Source organism: Pan paniscus, chromosome 23 (genome assembly GCF_029289425.2).
Source record: "Pan paniscus chromosome 23, NHGRI_mPanPan1-v2.0_pri, whole genome shotgun sequence".
In the NCBI taxonomy this organism is placed as follows: Eukaryota; Metazoa; Chordata; class Mammalia; order Primates; family Hominidae; genus Pan; species Pan paniscus.
Window position 1 is genome coordinate 51,780,863 of NC_085927.1, and position 19,035 is coordinate 51,799,897.

Genomic DNA, 19,035 nt, shown 5'->3' on the forward strand with positions numbered 1-19,035 from the left:
TCCTGGAAGCCTCTTCCCAGCCACGCCCTGTGGGCCCTAGGGGGCTGCTCTCTCCCTCCTGAGACAATAGCCCTCAACACGTGGCAGATACCTTGTCTATGGCATAGGGGGAGGGGGAGGATCCATGCTTGGGAAGGTGGACCCCACCCCCAACGTCAGCTCTTGGCTTTGAATTCCAGCTCAGTCACTGAGAAGCTGAGGGCTCTGGGAGAAGGAGAAGGCCAGCAGCATCACCTCTCTGCCTCATCCCAAAATGGGGTCTCAACACCAATCCAGCTGGGAGGACTGCAGGAAGTGATGTTGGGGCCAGCTGGAAGATGGGAGTGCTCAATGCCTGTGCTGGCTGTACACCAGCCAGGGGTGCTGTGGGGTAGATGAGGCAGAATGGGGAGGGGGAGCCATTTGCAAGGGTCCTGAAAGCCAGGCTAGGGCTCTGACCCTGGCACTGCTACTTTCTTGCTGTGTGACCATGAATAAGAATTAATTGAGTTAATATAATCAAAGCGTTGAAAACAGTGTCTGGTGCATAGGAAATGTTACATTGAGCCAATGTGTCTGAACTCTCAGACTCAGTCTTGGTTTTTCCTTGTATAACATATGACCCCCTTGAGCTCTACTGGTCACTGATTCTCTGTCCCCACCCGCTTGCCAGTTACCCCAGTATCTCCCTGCTCCCCAAATGGCAGACCATCAGACCCTTAGAGTTATCAGCCATGGTCCTCTCCTCTCTAGGCCCACCAGGCTTGGGGTCCTGCAGCCTGCTGGGTGATTCGCCCTCCCCGCACTCCCCCAATCCTGCCGCTCTGTCATCTGCTGTACCACGTGCACAGTACCAGGGATCCAGAAGAGAAGGCTGGTTGCCAGGGCAACGGAAGATAAAGCCCTTGCTCTGCCAGGCTGCTGATTGGCTGAGACAGGTCCCACCTCCTGCCATCCTGAGAGTGGGGGCTAGGGGGAAGGGTCTCTGATGGGCAGGGAGAGATACCAGGGTGCTGAGCCAGTCCAGGACTGCCCCCTCCTGGCCCACTCAGAGCCCCCGGGTGTGAGAAGCTCGTCTCCCGTGGGTTGCATTGGCCCTGCCCTATCTCTGCCTCCAGCACCCAGGGCGGCCGCAGATGGCAGTGTCTCTGGGGACAGCAGCTGCGAATGAGTCCACGGGCCGACGCTGAGCTGCTCAGGCTGAGGCGGTGTGCTCAGCACAGAGCCCCCGGAACTGGCATCTGCAGGGCGTGAGGTGGGTCTTTGGGCACACGGAGGGCACCGAGTGGTGCCAATGGCTTGGGAGGTAGGGAGAGGGGCTCTGCAAACTCACACTGTCTCAGGCAGCACATTGGCTTAAATGAGGCTGGAAAATTCCATATAGATCATCTGGTAACCCCATCCCCACCCTGTCACTGTGCACAGGGGACCCTGAGGCCCAGAGAGGGTGAAGAAGGGGCCAAGATAACACAGGAGGCCAGTGAGTGTGTTGCTTTTCCACCTAGGTCAGTTCCCTGAGAAATCAGGAAGAGACCACGGGGTCCTCAGTCAGCCTCAGAATGCCTGGGATTTTGTGCACAGGGCTGGAGAGGTTGGGGGACCTTGATCTCTATTCCACATCCCCCAGCATTGCAGCTGAAATGGCTTCTGTTCTGCCCCAGCCCTCCATTCGCATGTTTAAGCTGGAAGGAAACTGGGGGCCTGGCTGGGCCTGGATAGGGGGCATGAGTCACCTTGGACACAGTTAAGTCACACAGGGAGCAGCCTCCCTGCCTGAGGTGCTCCTTCCCTACGTTCACCAACCCTGGCAGCACCAGACAATCCTGCACTCTCTCCAGCTCCCCAGAAAGGCAGCTGGTTAAAAGGTGCTGGGTCCTACACGCTCCCCTGCCCTGGCTGCACTAGTCACTTTGGATAATCAGTGCACTCTTCATTTTATTCCTTCACAAATAGGGCACTTTAAGACAATGTCGGTGCCTCAGAACAGCCAGTGAGGACCTTTGGGGTAGGAGAGGGGCTCCGGATGGATGCAGGACCAGGAAACAGCATCTTTCCCTCCCCTGGGGCCACAGCTCCCCTCACAGGCCCACCTGGGAGTAGAGAGACAAGAGGAGCTGGAGTCTGGAGACGGAGGTCAGAAGAGTGAGGGCTTCTCTCTGACCTACCTGGAGTTCTTTCCATCCATCCCCCTGCTTCCCTCCCCAGAAGCAAGGTGGGCATCTGCTCATTTCATCCTGCTCAGGTGCCTTTCCCTCCCCTGGAGGACGCAAGCCTCAGGGCATCGCTGGGGTTTGGCGTCTAGCTCTGCCACTTTCCAGTTGGGTAAGCCAAGGCAAGTTAGTGAGCCTGTCTGGGCCTCAGTTTCTTCATCTGTAAAATGTGGATAGTGACACTTGCCCCATAGGCCTGTTGTGAGGTTTGTGGAGGAAGTCAAAACAGTGCTCTACCTGCCGGGCAGGCAGAGGTGGGCTCCTCACGTCACACCTTTCTTATAACTAGCGAAGGTTGGGGGTGGGTTCAATAGGCCCTGCATCATCCTATCCCTGGAGGAGATGATCTGTGATCTGTGATCTGTGATCTGTGATCTGTTTTTTTTTTTTTTTTTTTTTTGAGATGGAGTCTCGCTCTGTTGCCCAGGCTGGAGTGCAGTGGCGCCGTCTCGGCTCACTGCAAGCTCTGCCTCCGGGGTTCACGCCATTCTCCTGCCTCAGCCTCCCAAGTAGCTGGGACTACAGGCACCTGCCACCACGCCTGGCTAATTTTTTGTATTTTTAGTAGAGACGGAGTTTCACCGTGTTAGCCAGGATGGTCTTGATCTCCTGATCAAGTCTCAAAAAAAAAAAAAAAAATAGAGAATGGTAACAAGTACCCAGGTGATAGAGCTTTTGTGTCTGCTGAATGAGTTAATTTATGTAAAATATTCAGAACCAGTGCCTGGCACATAACAAGTGCTACACAGTAAGTTTGTTCTTATTCTCTGAGCCTCAGTTTCCTTATCTGTAAAATGGGGATAGGAATAGCACCCACGTCCTAAGGGTACTTTGATTTTTTTTTTTTTTTTTTGAGATGGAGTCTCGCTCTGTCACCCAGGCTGGAGTGCAGTGGCACCATCTCGGCTCACTGCAACCTCCGCCTCCCAGGCTCAAGCGATTTTCCTGCCTCAGCCTGTTGAGTAGCTGGGATTACAGGTGCCTGCCACCACCCCTGGCTAATTTTTGTACTTTTAGAAGAGACGGGGTTTCTCCATGTTGGCCAGGCTGGTCTTGAAGTCCTGGCCTCAAGTGATCCACTGCCTTGGCCTCCCAAAATGCTGGAATTACAGGCGTGACCCACCACAGCCAGACAGTGATCTGGCTTTTGAAGTATGAGTAGGAATTTGCCAAGTGAACAAGAATGCATATGCAAAATGAAAGCATATGCAAAGATGAGGACTGCATAATGTGCAGGCGCATGTAGGTGACGGACAGGCAGTTCCATGTGACCGCGCATAGTGTGCCATGTGAGGAGGGGGAGGTTGGCAGGGAGCAGATGGGCACCTTTGGGCCATTCTAAAGAGTCTGGGTGGGCCGAGCACGGTGGCTCATGCCTGTAATCCCAGCACTTTGGGAGTCCGAGGTTAGGATCACTTGAGGTCAGGAGTTTGAGACCAGCCTGGCCAACATGGCAAAACCCCGTCTCTACTAAAAAATACAAAAACTACCTGGGCATGGTGGCAGATGCCTGTAATCCCAGCTACTCACAAGGGAGGCTGAGGCAGGAGAATCGCTTGAAGGTGGAGCTTGCGGTGAGCCGAGATCATGCCATTGCACTCCAGCCTGGGCAACAGAATGAGACTCTGTCTCAAAAACAAAAACAATAAAAAAGAGTCTGGGTGTATATAAGGTTTGTGACGTACCTTACACCTGCTGCCTTCCATTTTCCTGCCTTCTCTGCCTCTCGTTCAGTGGAAATAACAATAGCTGATATTGACCAAGTGCTGATTCTGTGCCAGGCAGAATGGTGCAAAATGCTTTTTAATTTTAATTTTTTTTTTTTTGAGACAGAGTTTCACTCTTGTTGCCCAGGCTGGAGTGCAGTGGCACAGTCGTGGCTCACTGGAACTCCACCTCCTGGGTTCAAGCAATTCTCTTGCCTCAGCCTGCCGAGTAGTTGGGATCACAAGCATGTGCCACCACACCTGGCTAATTTTGTACTTTTAGTAGAGACAGGGTTTCACCATGTTGGTCAGGCTGGTCTTGAACTCCTGACCTCAGGTGACCCATCCTCCTTGGCCTCCCAAAGTGCTGGGATTATAGGCATGAGCCATTGGCCCGGTCGCAAAATGCTCTTTAGGCATTGTCTTGTTAAAAATGCAAAGTACCCAGGCTGCGTGCGGTGGCTCACGCCTGTAATCCCAGCACTTTGGGAGGCCGAGGCGGGCGGATCACGAGGTCAGGAGATCAAGACCATCCTGGCTAACACGGTGAAACCCCGTCTCTACTAAAAATACAAAAAATTAGCTGGGCGCAGTGGCGGTCACCTGCAGTCCCAGCTACTCAGGAGGCTGAGGCAGGAGAATGGTGTGAACCTGGGAGGCGGAGCTTGCAGTGAGCCGAGATGGCGCCACTGCATTCCAGCCTGGGTGACAGAGCAAGACTCCGTCTCAAAAAAAAAAAAAAAAAAAAAAAAAATTCAAAGTACCCTTAGGACGTGGGTGCTATTTCTATCCCCATTTTACAGATAAGGAAACTGAGGCTCAGAGAATAAGAACAAACTTACTATGTAGCACTTGTTATGTGCCAGGCACTGGTTCTGAATATTTTACATAAATTAACTCATTCAGCAGACACAAAAGCTCTATCACCTGGGTACTTGTTACCATTCCCTTTTTTTTTTTTTTTGAGACTGGATCTTGCTCCAGGCTGGAGTGCAGTGGCGCGATCACAGCTCACTGCAGCCTCCATCTCCCAGACTTAGGTGATCCTTCCACCTCAGCCTCCCGGGTAACTGGGATTACAGGTATGTGCCACCATGCCCAGCTAATTTTTTGAGTTTTTAGTAGAGACGGGGTTTTGCCATGTTGCCCAGGCTGGTCTCGAAGTCCTGGCCTCAAGCAATCCACTCGCTTTGGCCTCCCAAAATGCTGGGATTACAGGCATGAGCCACCACGTCCAGCCCCATTCCCATTTTATAGATGTAGAAACCAAAGGTCTGAATATCTTGCCCAAGTGTTTTGGTCCTAGGGGCCATGTCCTTACAACTATGAAACTGGACTTGTGTAGACTCCATTGGATATCAACCAGGTCTCCTTCTATGGGTGTTTGTTCACTACACTTTCACCAGGCCACACTTGGCTAGGGCGTGCAGGTGGCTGGGAGACCTACTCATCTCAGGGGCAGGTGCTGGCAACTGGCAGCCATGGCAGCTGCAGTCAGGGCTGGGCCCCGGGGCTCAGGGGCACAAGGAGACCAGAGGAGGCATCGCCCAACCTGTCCTTTACCGAGTGCCCTGCACAGGCCCCATCCAGGGATCAGTCACCCCACTGAATCCTCACTAGGACCAGTGTAGAGGTGTTGCCCCTTTCCCCTTCCATAGGGGAGGAAGCTGAGGCCCTGCGAGGTTAGGCAACTTGCCCAAGGGCACACATCCTGGCAAGAGACTGAACCAGAACTGCTCATGGCTAAGTCGCTCTGTTGCCCAGGCTGGAGCACAGTGGCGCGATCTCGGCTCACTGCAACCTCCACCTCCCAGGTTCAAACGATTCTCCTGTCTCAAGTAGCTAGGATTACAGGTGCGTGCCATCACGCCAGGCTAATTTTTGTATTTTTAGTAGAGATGGGGTTTCACCATATTGGCCAGGCTGGTCTTGAACTCCTGACCTCAGGTGATCTGCCCACCTCGGCCTCCCAAAGTGCTGGGATTACAGGCGTGAGCCACTGTGCCCAGCCTAAGACTCCTTAAAGGGTGAATAGGAGCTGGGTGTCCCCATGGCGTGGGGATAGCTCTGTGCTTGCCCACGAGGCCTGGGTGGCTGAGTCACCACGTGGTCTTTTTTTTTTTTTTTTTCCTGAGACGGAGTATCGCTCTGTCACCCAGGCTGGAGTGCAGTGGCACGATCTTGGCCCACTGCAAGCTCTGCTTCCCAGGTTCACGCCATTCTCCTGCGTCAGCCTCCGGAGTAGCTGGGACTACAGGCATGCGCCACCACGCCCGGCTAATTTTTTTTTTTTTTTTTTTTTTTTTTGTATTTTTAATGGAGACGGGGTTTCACCATGTTAGCCAGGATGGTCTTGATCTCCTGACCTCGTGATCCACCCACTTCGGCCTCCAAAGTGCTGGGATTACAGGCGTGAGCCACCGCGCCCGGCCTACCACGTGGTCTTGATCAGCCGCTTCCCCGCCCTTGCTCTCCTGGACCTCAGTCTCCCCATTTGTAAAGTGATGCTTGGGCCTCGGGCTCTGTGAAGCCTGAAGGTCTCCCTCTGGGTGGGCGGGACAGGGAGCACCTCTGCTGGCCCTCACCACCCTGTGTCTCCGCAGCCTAGGCCGCCGCGATGCCGCACTTCCTGGACTGGTTCGTGCCGGTCTACTTGGTCATCTCGGTCCTCATTCTGGTGGGCTTCGGCGCCTGCATCTACTACTTCGAGCCGGGCCTGCAGGAGGCGCACAAGTGGCGCATGCAGCGCCCCCTGGTGGACCGCGACCTCCGCAAGACGCTAATGGTGCGCGACAACCTGGCCTTCGGCGGCCCGGAGGTCTGAGCCGACTTGCAAAGGGGATAGGCGGGCGGCACCGGGCGCCCTCCCCCAGCCCGCCCCGCCCGCCCAGCCCGGAGACCCCCAAGGCAGAGGGAGGCCGGCCTGTTGGCCCTCCACGCTATCCCTCTGCAGCCTGGGCCCTCCCGACAGAGGCCCCAGGTGCGCTGGCAGTGGAGGTGGGGCACTTAGGTGCCTGGCTGGCCCAGGGCTTGCTCTCCGTGTCAAGCCGACTCACCCAGAGCCCACCCTCCCAAGCTCAGGGGCATCCTCCGCTGGGCCCCAGTGCCTTTGCGCTGCGCAGCACTCTGCCCTCCACTGGACTCAGGCATGTCTATGGCTGCCTGTCCTGAGGCTCCCGAGCCCTCATTTCTTCGTGAAGTCCCCAGCTCCCCTGCCTCCACTCAATGGCACCAGCCCTGCAGCTTTAGGCAGGTCGAAGCCAACCCAAGGAAAGAACCTAAGAACCTCGTTTGGAGGGATGTCAGCTTGGGCCAGCCCAGCCGCACCCCGCGGAGCTCAGGCTTGGAACTGGTGAGGGTGTGTGGTGGGGGTATGCAGAGGGATAAGACCGTGGTAGAGGAGAGGGTTGGGGAGGAGAGAGAGAGAGAGAGAGAGAGTCTGGGGGGAGCGGGCAAGCATGGGGAGATGAGATGTGTATATGTGAGAGAGAGTGTGGGGGCCCCAGGCAGGGCAGGAGGTGGTGGAAACGGGGTGAACTCCGTGGGCTGTGTGAGGACTGTCCATAGTGGGTCCCAACCCCCTCCCTCTGCTGGAGTTTCCTAGCCCTTCCCCCTCCCCAAGACTGAGGCAGCAGGCAGCAGCCCCTGCCCTCCCTCCCTGTCCTGTGCCACACTTCTGGGGCCAAACCCAGACCCCTTGAGCCAGGCCCTGCCAGACTCCAAGCCCACCCTAGAACCCTCCTCCTGTGTGGAGACTCTGTTGCCCCACTTTGGACACAGATTGGCAACCTGCCTCACCCCGCCCCCCTTCGCTGGGGCTTCCATCTTAATTTATTCTCAATAATAAAGACTTCATGATGATCTCTGCAGGACCCTGTCTTTTCCTGAAATGAGGATCATGTCTGTCAACTCACTGGGTCCTCATGAAAAATATGACAGCTCCATAGTCCCCATTTTAGGGATGGGAACACTAAATCTCAGGGAAGGTAGGCCAGGGCTTCTCAAGAGCTGCAGTACTGACATTTTGGACTCGATCACTCTTGGTTGTAGGGGGTTGTCCTGCCCGTTGTAGGATGTTTAGCAACCCTGGTTTCTCCCCAGTAGATGCCAGTTGCAATTGCCCCCTCTCCTGTTAGGACAATCAAAAATGTTAACTGGGCTGGGCTCAGTGGCTCATGCCTGTAATCCCAGCACTTTGGGAGGCTGAGGTGGGCAGATCACCTGAGGTCAGGAGTTTGAGACCAGCCTGGCCAACATGGTGAAACCTTGTCTCTACTAAAAATACAAAAATTAGCCAGGTGTGGTGGCACATGCCTGTAATCCCAGCTACTGCGGAGGCCGAAGTGGGAGAATTGCTTGAATCTGGGAGGTGGAGGTTGCAGTGAGCCAAGATCCTGCCATTGTACTCCAGCCTGGGCAAAAAGAGTGAAACTCTGTCTCAAACAAAACAAAACAAAACAAAACAAAACACCCCAAAAATGTCAACTGGAACTCCTGGGGTAGATTACCAGTTAGAATACAAATTCAGGCAGAACCAAGATGCAAAACAACAGAGCCTTACACTGTCAACAAAAAGAGTCCAACTCTTTTCGGCTGGAGCACAGTGGCACGATCTCAGCCCACTGCAACCTCTGCCTCCCAGTTTCAAGCGATTCTCCTGCCTCAGCTTCCCGAGTAGCTGGGATTACAGGCAGCCGTCACCACGCCCAGCTAATTTTTGTATTTTTAGTACAGACAGGGTTTCAATATATTGGCCAGGCTGGTCTCAAACTCCTGACCTCAAGTGATCCACCCACTTCAGCCTCCCAAAGTGCTGGGATTATAGATAAGAACCACTGCGCCCAGCCAAACTGCCTTAGTTTCTCAGAGAGTTAGGGGTGTGAGGCTGGGATTAGAAGCTCAGTGCAGCCCCTGTTCATCCAGAAAACTCTTTCCCAGCCATGGTCAGAGGCAGGACTGAAAAGGGCCCAGGCCAATCCAGTTAGGAGTGATCATTGCAAGGGACAGAAACTTGACTGTCCTAGCTTGGCCAAGACGGCTAGATACCATGAGGACACTGCGGTATTCTGTCCCTTTAGGACAGGAAAGTAGTGGGCTTAGGACAACTAGAGCCAGGCATGCAGACCCCCTTAGGATTCTTTTTCTTGTTAGTCACCACTCTCACACCCTCAGCATGGAAAACACAGCAGCCAGCTGCTGGCAATTTCTGTATCTCACAGCTCCAGCCCCTGGAGCTACCAGTCCCTTGCTCTGCCCCCAGTGCAAATATCTCTGGGGTGGGATTCGTTGCCTCATTTTAGGTCAAGTGTCCATGTTAGGCCAGTCACCCAAGGCTGGGGCAGTGTCCTGTGGGTGGTTCAGCGTGGGTCATCTCAGAACAAGGCAGATCCCTTGGGATGTAGGGAGAGGAAAAGGCAGGTTTCAGGAAAAATGATGTAAACTCCCCCATCCCCACCTCGACCACAACAGACTCTTTTGGAGGTAGATTAGGCTTGACTGGCTGAGCGAGGGAGGGCCTCCAGGCATGATCTGGCCTGCAGCCAAGTTTGATTTGTCCCACATAGTGTTTTGAAAAAATGCAAATTAGTTGCCAACATTCACCAGTCAGGAGATTTCACACTAGAATCTTTTTCTGACTCCTCCTTAAAAATAAAAATTCTAGCCACATAGAGTCTGAAGTGTAAATGTGTTCATGGTCACGAGCTTCACAGCCTGGGCAGGAAGGGTGCTGACTGTGACCCTGCCGGAGGCCTCAAGGTGGCCAGTCCTCCTCTCGGGAGGGCCGCCTCCATTCAACGGCTGTAGCAAGATTTCTCACCCTAGGCTGCCATCAAAGGAAGGCTGAGAGATTCATCCAAGCCCTCTGCTCTTCAACCTGGATCCTTTCCCAGACTTCTCCCCTGGGCTCATTGCATAAATGTTTATTTACACCTGTTCTTCCCCTAAAAGATTCAAGAAGGTTTCAGTTGAAGGAGCCACATAACATGGGTGTAAGGAGGAAATATTTTAATTCTGACTGCTACTGTAATGCTGTTATTATTACTTGTCTCTAAGCCTCCTGGCAGCCAGAGGGAAAGGAGAAACACAAAGAGGGCTTTATTTATTTATTTTATTTATTTATTTATTTTTGAGACAGAGTTTTTGCTCTTGTTGCCCAGGCTGGAATGCAATGGTGCTCACTGCAACCTCCGCCTCCCGGGTTCAAGCAATTCTCCTGCCTCAGCCTCCCAAGTAGCTGGGATTACAGGCATGCACCACCACGCCCAGCTAATTTTGTATTTTTAGTAGAGACGGGGTTTCTCTATGTTGGTCGGGCTGGTCTCGAACGCCTGACCTCAGGCAATCCACCAGCCTCAGCCTCCCAAAGTGCTAGGATTACAGGCGTGAGCCACTGCGCCCGGCTTTTTTTTTTTTTCCTTTTTTAGAAATGGGGTCTTGCTATGTTGCCCAGGCTAGTCTTGAACTCCTGGGCTCAAGCAATCCTCCCACCTCCCAAAGTGTTGGGATTACAGGCGTGAGCCACCACACCTGGCCCATCTTTTTATTGTTATGTGATAGAAGGGAGAGATTCACTCTTCATGAAAGACAATTTTTTTCTGTTTTTTTTTTTTTTTTTTTTTTTTGAGACAGAGTTTCGCTCTTGTTGCCCAGGCTTGGCTCACTGCAACCTCCACCTCCCAGATTCAAGTGATTCTCCTGCCAGTAGCTGGGATTACAGGCATGCGCCACCATGCTCAGCTAATTTTGTATTTTTAGTAGAGATGGTGTTTCGCCATGTTAGTCAGGCTGGTCTTGAATTCGTGACCTCAAGTGGTCTGTCCGCCTTGGCCTCCCAAACTGCTGGGATTCCAGGAGTGAGCCATGGCACCTGACCTTTTTCTGGTTCTAAATATGAAAAAGAAATGCCTCAGATGGTATAGTAAAAGCAACACAGTGGAGGGGAGGGAAGGTTTGACCCAGATGGCAGAGCCTACAGAAACAGGCCATTGCCCGTGGAGGCAGGATGTTTTTTCCATCTGCGAGGGGATGCCAGAGGACTGGACTAGGAGCGATTCGAGGTCAAGACCTGATAATAGTAAATCCTATAAAACCATTGATTTAAATTGCACATCCTTGGGCAAGTTTCCTGAGCTCTCAGAAACACAACCAAACATTTTTGTGTCAGGCACTGAGAATCACAGATGATTAAAGCTCAAAAAAATGTCCCCTGCCAGTGTCTGGCATTGTGCTCAGCTCCTGTCAGGTTCTCCGTATAGCCCTGTTCATTTCTTTTTTTTTTTTTTCTTTTCCTTTTTTTTTTTTTTTTTTTTGAGACAGAGTCTCGCTCTGTCGCCAGGCTGGAGTGCAGTGGTGCGATCTTGGCTCACTGCAACCTCCGCCTCCCAGGTTGGAGCAATTTTCCTGCCTCAGCCTCTCGAGTAGCTGGGACTACGCACCACCACACCCAGCTAATTTTTGCATTTTTAGTAGAGAGAGGGTTTCACCATGTTGGCCAGGATGGTCTCGATCTCTTGACCTCGTGATCTGCCCACCTCAGCTTCCTAAAGTGCTGGGATTACAGGCATGAGCCACTGTGCCCATCCAAGCCCTGTTCATTTTCATATCACTCCTGCCCTACCTCCCTCACCGGGTGATGGCAAATGTCAGAGATAGTGGGGAAGAAAGCACTGTATAAACGCCATGTATCACATAGCTATCCTCTTTTTTTTTTTTGAGATGGAGTCTTGCTCTGTCGCCAGGCTGGAGTGCAGTGGCACAGTCTTGGCTCACTGCAACCTCTGCCTCCTGGGTTCAAGCGATTCTCCTGCCTCAGCCTCCCAAATAGCTGGGATCATGGGCACGCGCCACCATGCCCAGCTAATTTTGTATTTTTAGTGGAGATGGGGGTTTCACCATGTTGGCCAGGCTGGTCTTGAACCCCTGACCTCGTGATCTGCCCGCCTTGGCCTCCCAAAGTGCTGAGATTACAGGCATGAGCCACTGCGCCCGGCCCATAGCTATCCTCTTGAACTCTACAGACGCATGTCACATACCTAGGCCTGGCACCAAGAATGTAATGGAAAAGAGGATGTCCCTGCATCAGAAGAGCTCACAAACTGGAGGTTACAGAGGTATAAACAGACAAACTATTATTAGTAGTAGTAGTATTTTTTGAGAGGGAGTGTTACTCTGTTGCCCAGGCTGGAGTGCAGTGGTGTGATCTCAGCTCACTGCAACCTCTGCCTCCCAGGTTCAAGCGATCCTCCTGCCTCAGCCTCCCAAGTGTCTGGGACTACAGGTGCGCGTCACCATGCCAGGGTAATTTTTGTATTTTTAGTAGAGACTGGGTTTTGTCATGTTGGTCAGGCTGGTCTCGAACTCCTGACCTCAAGTGATCCGCCCACCTTGGCCTCCCAAAGTGGTGGGATTACATTGTGCCTGGCCAACAGACAAATTATAAAACTGTACCTGCAGCAAGAGAAGTATGTGTGCAGAACTGAAAACGGAACCGAAGAAGTGCCTAGTTTTTGGGGAAGGGGGTTGTCAAGGAAGGCTTCCCGGAGGATATGACTATTAATCTGGGTTCTGGAGGTGGAATAAGAGTTTTCCCTGCAAAGGGAAAGAAGGCTGCAAGTGTTAAGCCATGGACTCTGGAGAGAACCTAGTCCTTTTTGAGGACTGTGAGTGGTGTGGCCAAAACACAGAATGCAAGTGAGCCAGTGGCAGGAGGGCAGGCGGATTAAGCAACCAGAAAGTGGCTTTTCAAGGAAGGCTTAGACCCAGACTGAGAACCCGATGACCTTCCTATTACCACCTACTCGAGGAAGCCTTCCCTGGCTCCCCCAGCAGCTTTCCCCATTACAATGCTCATCTTGTGTTGCGATTTTGTTCACGTCAGTGGGGAGCAGTGACCACATCTTCTCATCTTGGCTTGCAGCCTTACTGGCACTGGTCAGGCCTCCTTAAAAGCTTGCTTGTTGCAAGAATGGGGCTAGTTTCTTTGGAAGTCCTGCCAGGAGTTGCCTGTTTGCTTAGAGACCAAGATTTCAGAAAGGCTTGGAGGTTTCCTGGGCGTCAAGCTGTGCGCAGGTTTTTAAAATGCTTTGAGAGGTTTTGCAGAGTCCTGGGAGCTTTCCCATCATCTGAGAGCTGTCAGGATGGGGAAGGGCAGGTGTGTCACGGTTCAGCCCAGAACAGGAGGACAGGAGGCGGGAATGTACAGGGTCCCTGAGTAAGAATGGCTGCAATGTTCGGATTCCAGCCCTGGAGGGTGGCACAGGCTCCTCATTGTTCCGCCCCCTCAGTTCTTCACACTGGCTGAGCAGGAAGGGCTTGGGAAGGCTGAGAGACCAGCTTTGGGAGAAGGGCAAAGGCTGCAGGCTCCCTCAAAAGACTATCACAGTCTCAGTCAACCACCCTTACAGAGAACCCCTGGCAGGCAGAGCTTTCTTCTCCCTCCCTCATAAGGTATGATGGGCTCAGTATTTGGAGCCTGGAGACCTAGGTGTCCAGCTACTGATTCACTGTGTGAACCTTGGCAGGTCCATTTCCCTCTATTTCTGCAGCTGTAAACAGCTGGAACTGATGAGAAATCATGGAAGATACATAAAAAAGGAAATCAGAGTGCCAAGGCAACAATTTGAATGGCTAACATGGACTGAGCTCATGGACTAGCAATTGCCCATTGCATTTTTTTGTTTGTTTGTTTTGAGGCAGAGTTTTGCTCTTTCGCCCAGACTGGAGTGAAGTGGTGTGATCTCAGCTCATTGCAACCTCTACTCCTTCGGTTCAAGTGATTCTCCTGCCTCAGCCTCCCAAGTAGCTGCGATCATAGGCGCCCGCCACCAGGCCCAGCTAATTTTTGTATTTTTAGTTGAGATGGGGTTTTGCCATGTTGGCTAGGCTGATCTTGAACTCCTGACCTCAGGTGATCTGCCTGCCTCAGCCTCCCAAAGTCCTGGGATTACAGGTGTGAGCTACCGCGCCTGGCCCCCGTTGCTTTTTTTTTTTTTTTTTTTTGTGAGACAGAGTTTCGCTCTTGTTGCCCAGCTGGAGTGCAATGGTGTGATCTCGGCTCACTGCAACCTTTGCCTCCCGGGTTCGAATGATTCTCCTGCCTCAGCCTCCCAAAGTAGCTGGGATTACAGGCACACGTCACCACGCCCAGCTAAGTTTTTTGTATTTTTAGTAGAGACAGGGTTTCACCATGTTGGCCAGGCTTGTCTTGAACTCCTGACCTCGTGATCCGTCCGCCTAGGCCTCCCAAAGTGCTGGGATTATAGGCTTGAGCCACCGCGCCCGGCCCCCCATTGCATTCTTATGGCAACCATGCAAGTGGGTCCTCACTGCTGTTCACCAAAGGTTTCTGACTCTCCAGCTATCAGCACAAGGTAGGATTAAACTTCCCTGCCTCCTTGTGATGGGTGGGGCCATAAGACTAGTTCTGGCCAATTAGTTGTAATTAGAAGTGAGTACAGGCCTAATGGCTAATGGACTAATGGCTAGTCCACAATTTGTCACTCCCTCCTTCCCTCTGCCACACGACTAGCAATGCACTAGAAGGCAGCCTGGGTCCCAGAGGGAAGAGGGCACAGAGCAGAGCCTTAGTGGACCCAAATTACTGTGGACATGAGACATGGATGAGAAATCAATGTATCATTGCGGCCAGGTGTGGTGGCTCAGGCCTATAATCCCAGTACTTTGGGAGGCTGAAATAGGAGGATCGCTTGAGGCCAGGGGTTTTAGACCAGCCTGGGCAACATGGCAAAACCCTGTCTCTACAAAAATTAGAAAAATTAGGCTGGACGCAGCTCATGCCTGTAATCCCAGCACTTTGGGAGGCTGAGAAGGGTGGATCACTTGAGGTCAGAAGTTTGAGACCAGCCTAATCAACATGGTGAAACGCTGCCTCTACTAAAAATACAAAATTAGTTGCGTGTGGTGGCACACACCTGTAATCCCAGCTACTTAGGAGGCTAAGGCAGGAGAATTGCTTGAAACTGGGAGGCAGAGTTTGCAGTGAGCTGAGATCATGCCATTGCACTCCAGCCTGGGCAATAAGAGCAAAACTCCATCTCAAAAAAAAAAAAAAGAAGAAGAAGAAAAATTAGCTGGGCATGGTGGCACATGCCTGTAGTCCCAGCTACTCAGGAGGCTGAGGTGGGAGGATCACCTGAGCCTGGGTAGGTCGAGGCTACAGTGAGCTGTGATAGTGCCACTGCGCTCCAGCTTGGGCAACAGAGTGAGACCCTGTCTTAAAAAAAAAAAAAAAAAATCAGTATGTTATCAGCCACTGGGATTTGGGAATGGTTGTTACTGCAGCATAATTTAACTCATTCTGACTGATATAATCTCCATTTTACAGATGAGATGGGGGGATTGACTTGTTTGAAAATCACATAGTTGTAACAAACCCAGGCTTGAAGGACTCCAGAGCCTATGACACTTGTCTGGGAGGCCACCACAATGGTTTTGTGGTTGAGTGGAGGCCTCTGTCCTCTGAGGCCACTTCCAGGCCTATGGATCTTTCCTTTGATGGGAAAGCACCATATGTGTAGATAGGAGAGGGCCATTGTCACTTTGGGCCCCTAGAGGGCAGCTGAAACTTGGCCTGTAATTACTGGGCAGGCAGTGTCCTCTAAGCCTCTAAGCAGGGCAGATGGGCAGGAGGATGCGGAGATGAACATGACTCAGGCCTTGCTCTCAAGGCCCTAACAGCCTGGCAGGGAGCAAGATGGAGGAATTGTAGATCTTGAAGTAGAAGAGACCGACCACATGAGGGCATCTGATCCCTATTTTAAAAGGCAACTGAGTCCCAGAAGCACAAGTTAATCTGATAGACGTTGCCTGGTGAATCGTTGGCCAAAGTGGGGAGAGAACCCAGGGCCCCTGATTTCAGCCCAAGGCTGCTTATCTCACAGAGATCATGTAATCCAATGGGGCTGGGCCCAGGAAAGTCTCCCTTGCTCCAATCCGTCCAGGCAGAGCTGTGCCCTCTCCTTCCCAGCACCCTCTGTTCTTCCTTAAGTCAGGCCAGTTCTCAGGGCCTCAAAGCATGGAAGCGCCAGATAGCTGCTCTCCCCCATCCACTGGGATCCCAGCACGTTGCCCTGGTAACCAGAGCCCAGCCAAGTTTGAGAACCTAAAGCTGTAAGGGGAGAGAAAGGATAAGAAGAGGGATAGGGGCTGGGCACGGTGGCTCATGCCTGTAATCCCAGCACTTTGGGAGGCCGAGGCAGGCGGATCACAAGGACAGGAGATCAAGACCATCCTGGCTAACACTGCGAAACCCCATCTCTACTAAAAATACAAAAAATTTAGGTGGACGTGGTGGCGGGCGCTTGTAGTCCCAGCTACTCGGGAGGCTGAGGCAGGAGAATGGTGTGATGGTGTGAACCCGAGAGGCGGAGCTTGCAGTGAGTCGAGATGGCGTCACTGCACTCCAGCCTGGGTGACAGAGTGAGACTCCATCTCAAAAAAAAAAAAAAAAAAAAAAAAAGAGGGATGGGTGCTAGGCCCACACAATCACCATTCAATCATTCATTCATTCATTATTTCTTTCTAAAGAAATTTACCGGTTGGGCACAGTGGCTCATGCATGTAATCTCAGCACTTTGGGAGGCTGAGGCAGATGCATTATTTGAGGTCAGAAGTTCGAGACCAGCCTGGCCAACATGGTGAAACCCCCGTCTCTACTAAAAATACAAAAATTAGCCAGGCGTGGTGGCACACACCTGTAATCCCAGCTACTTGGGAGGCTGAGGCAGGAGAATCCTGAGGCTTGAACCCGGGAGGCGGAGTTGCAGTGAGCTGAGATCCCGCCACTGCAGTCCAGCCTGGGTGACAGAGTGAGACTCTCAAGAAAAAGAAACTTACTGAAGCCAATTTTTGCCAGACCCTGGGGCCCAGAGAAGAAGATCCAGGACCTTCATAACTGAGCTTTCCACCCAGGCATGGTGGCTCATGACTGTAATCCCAGCACTTTGGGAGGTGGAGGTAGGAGTATTGCTTGAGCTCAGAAGTTTGAGACCAGCCTGAGCAACATAGGGAGATCCCCATCTCTACAAAAAATAAAAACTTAGCTGGGCATGGTGGTGCATGCCTGTGGTCCCAGCTACTCTGGAGGCAGAAGTGGGAGGATCACTTGTGCCCAAGAGGCTGCAGTGAGCCATGATGGCGCCACTGTCTTCCAGCCTGGGCGACAGAGTGAAACCCTGTTCAAAAAAACTAATAACAACAACAGCAACAACAAATGAAACAGAGCTGAGCTAATATGGTAGCCACAAATTAAAATAAACTAAAAAATCCAGTTCCTTGGTCGCTGTAGCCACATTTTAAGTGATCGGTAGCCATCTGTGGCTAGTGGCTACTGTACTGGACAGCACAGACATAGAACATTTCCATGATCACTGAAAGTTGTATTGCCCAGCACAGCTCCAGAAGCTCACTCGCTAAAGAGAGAGACACACAGGAGAGCAGACCAGACAACACAGTGTTGTGTGGGCTGCAATGTCCTCCTCGGTAAAAAGCAGGTGATGAGGCGGAGATTAAAGGAGATAGGAGAATGCTTAGCCTAGTTCCTGACTCAGGGTGAGTGCTCGGAGGACATCTGCCATCACTGTACAGGATAGTACTATAGGATCTGTTTACATACCTATCTTCCTAGCAGACTGTGAGCTCCGCCCAGCCCTGGCATGGTGCCGGGCACAGAGCAAGTGCTCAGGAAATAGTAGCTGTTATCAGCACCATTGTTATTATCACCACTGCTATGACAGAGGCAGCCGAGGGCTGTGGGAACACAGAAGAGGGCTCCCATCCCAGCCCCAGGGCCAGGGGCTGCTGAGAGTCTGCATTGCCAGAGCCAGGCTGGGTGGCTTTGTGGTCCCCTCAGGGGCAGGCCTAGGGCGGGGTCCTCTTCACACCCTTAGGGTCTGGGTACAGGGTCCAGCTGGAGCAAGCTGGGGCTCAGGGAATAGTTGTGGAAGGAGCTCTAGCCTCCAGGAACTCCAGCCCCCTTGAGGAAAGACCAGGTGAGTGGGCAAGATGGTCTGAGGGTTGCAGAGCTGAACAGGGCATGAAGGGCACAGAGGCAGAGCCAGAGGGAGACTCGCGCTGGGACTACCAGAGTGCAGCCATATTTGGAGTACCCCTGTTTTTACTGCAGACTCCCCAGGCATCAGAGTCTGTGGGAGACAGAGCAGATTTGGGGAGGGCAGGCTGCAGGGAACCTCCCTGCAGGTGGCCGTGAGTGCCAGCCTGGCCGTTACCAGCCTCCCATGGCTCTTCAGGATTCCAGAGGCTCAGAGCAGCCATTCACAGCCGCCCACTCCTAGGAAGCCAGCCCCTCCCTGCACCAGAGCCCAGCCCAGCACGGTCTCCGGGGATGTAGCTGGTGGGACAGTGAGCAGAGGGCTGGGCCCTGTGCCTGGGGACTGTGGCCTGGAGGCTGAGCAGGAGCTGAGGAGGGGACCAGAGGGATGAGGCCCCTAAGCTGGCCACCATGGCCAGACTCTGGGTGCAGGGGAGGTGAGGGGCCTGTGTGTGCCTTATCTTCCCAGACACACTGGATCCTTCTTGTCCTCTGATCAAGGTAGGTGTGTAGGGGGGTGGAAGGGTGTGGGGGTTTGTGGGGGTGGGAGGGTGGTGGGGGTGGGGTGGGGAAGGACCAAGCAATCCATGGAAGATGGGAGTGCAGTGAGGGGATGGGGAGTTGGGTGATGCCCTCGGACACCCTGTCCTCTGGCCTGCTCTGTGTGTGGGTGTGCACACTGAGGGGAGCTGTTTGTGGCTAAGTGCAGGGTAAATGTGTGTGCCCAGGTGTATGTGGTTGTGCAGGAGGGGGCAGAAGTTCAGGGCTGCAGCGATAGGCCAGGTGGGAAAGGGTTGGAGGCCAGGACAGTCTTGGATACAAATATATGGCTGGAGAGGGATGAGGGGCTGGGGGCACCATTGTGAGGGGTGATGCCTTCCCTGTCCGGTGTCCTGCCTTCCCCGTCCCTGCTGCAGACCTCAAGGACCTGGCTACATGATCACTCCCCTCCCCATGAGCCCTCTGGAACTGACTCCTCCCACCAGCCCTGGCCTTGTCCCCCAGCTGCAGGTCCCAGCCTGCTGTGTTAAAAGCAACCAAACCAACTTTTTTCCAGAGGGTGAGTTACTTG

At 52.8% G+C, this 19,035-nt stretch overlaps 3 protein-coding genes across 3 annotated transcripts in view; 2 read left to right on the forward strand and 1 right to left on the reverse strand.

Moving 5' to 3' along the window:
- The window catches only part of CENPM (centromere protein M), a 37,814-nt gene that overhangs the window by 12,374 nt on the left and 6,405 nt on the right, over positions 1-19,035 (reverse strand). The gene's annotated exons all lie outside the window — the stretch shown is intronic.
- On the forward strand, positions 930-7,758 carry SMIM45 (small integral membrane protein 45). Its single transcript, XM_055105397.2, has 2 exons — positions 930-1,234; positions 6,499-7,758. Exon 2 carries the CDS (start codon positions 6,513-6,515, stop codon positions 6,717-6,719), a length of 207 nt encoding a protein of 68 aa, XP_054961372.1. The 5' UTR covers positions 930-1,234; positions 6,499-6,512; the 3' UTR covers positions 6,720-7,758.
- The window catches only part of SEPTIN3 (septin 3), a 39,077-nt gene continuing 27,946 nt past the window's right edge, over positions 7,905-19,035 (forward strand). The window contains exon 1 of the mRNA XM_034949030.3: positions 7,905-18,464. The gene's annotated coding sequence lies outside the window, so the exon portion shown is untranslated. The remainder of the gene's footprint in view (positions 18,465-19,035) is intronic.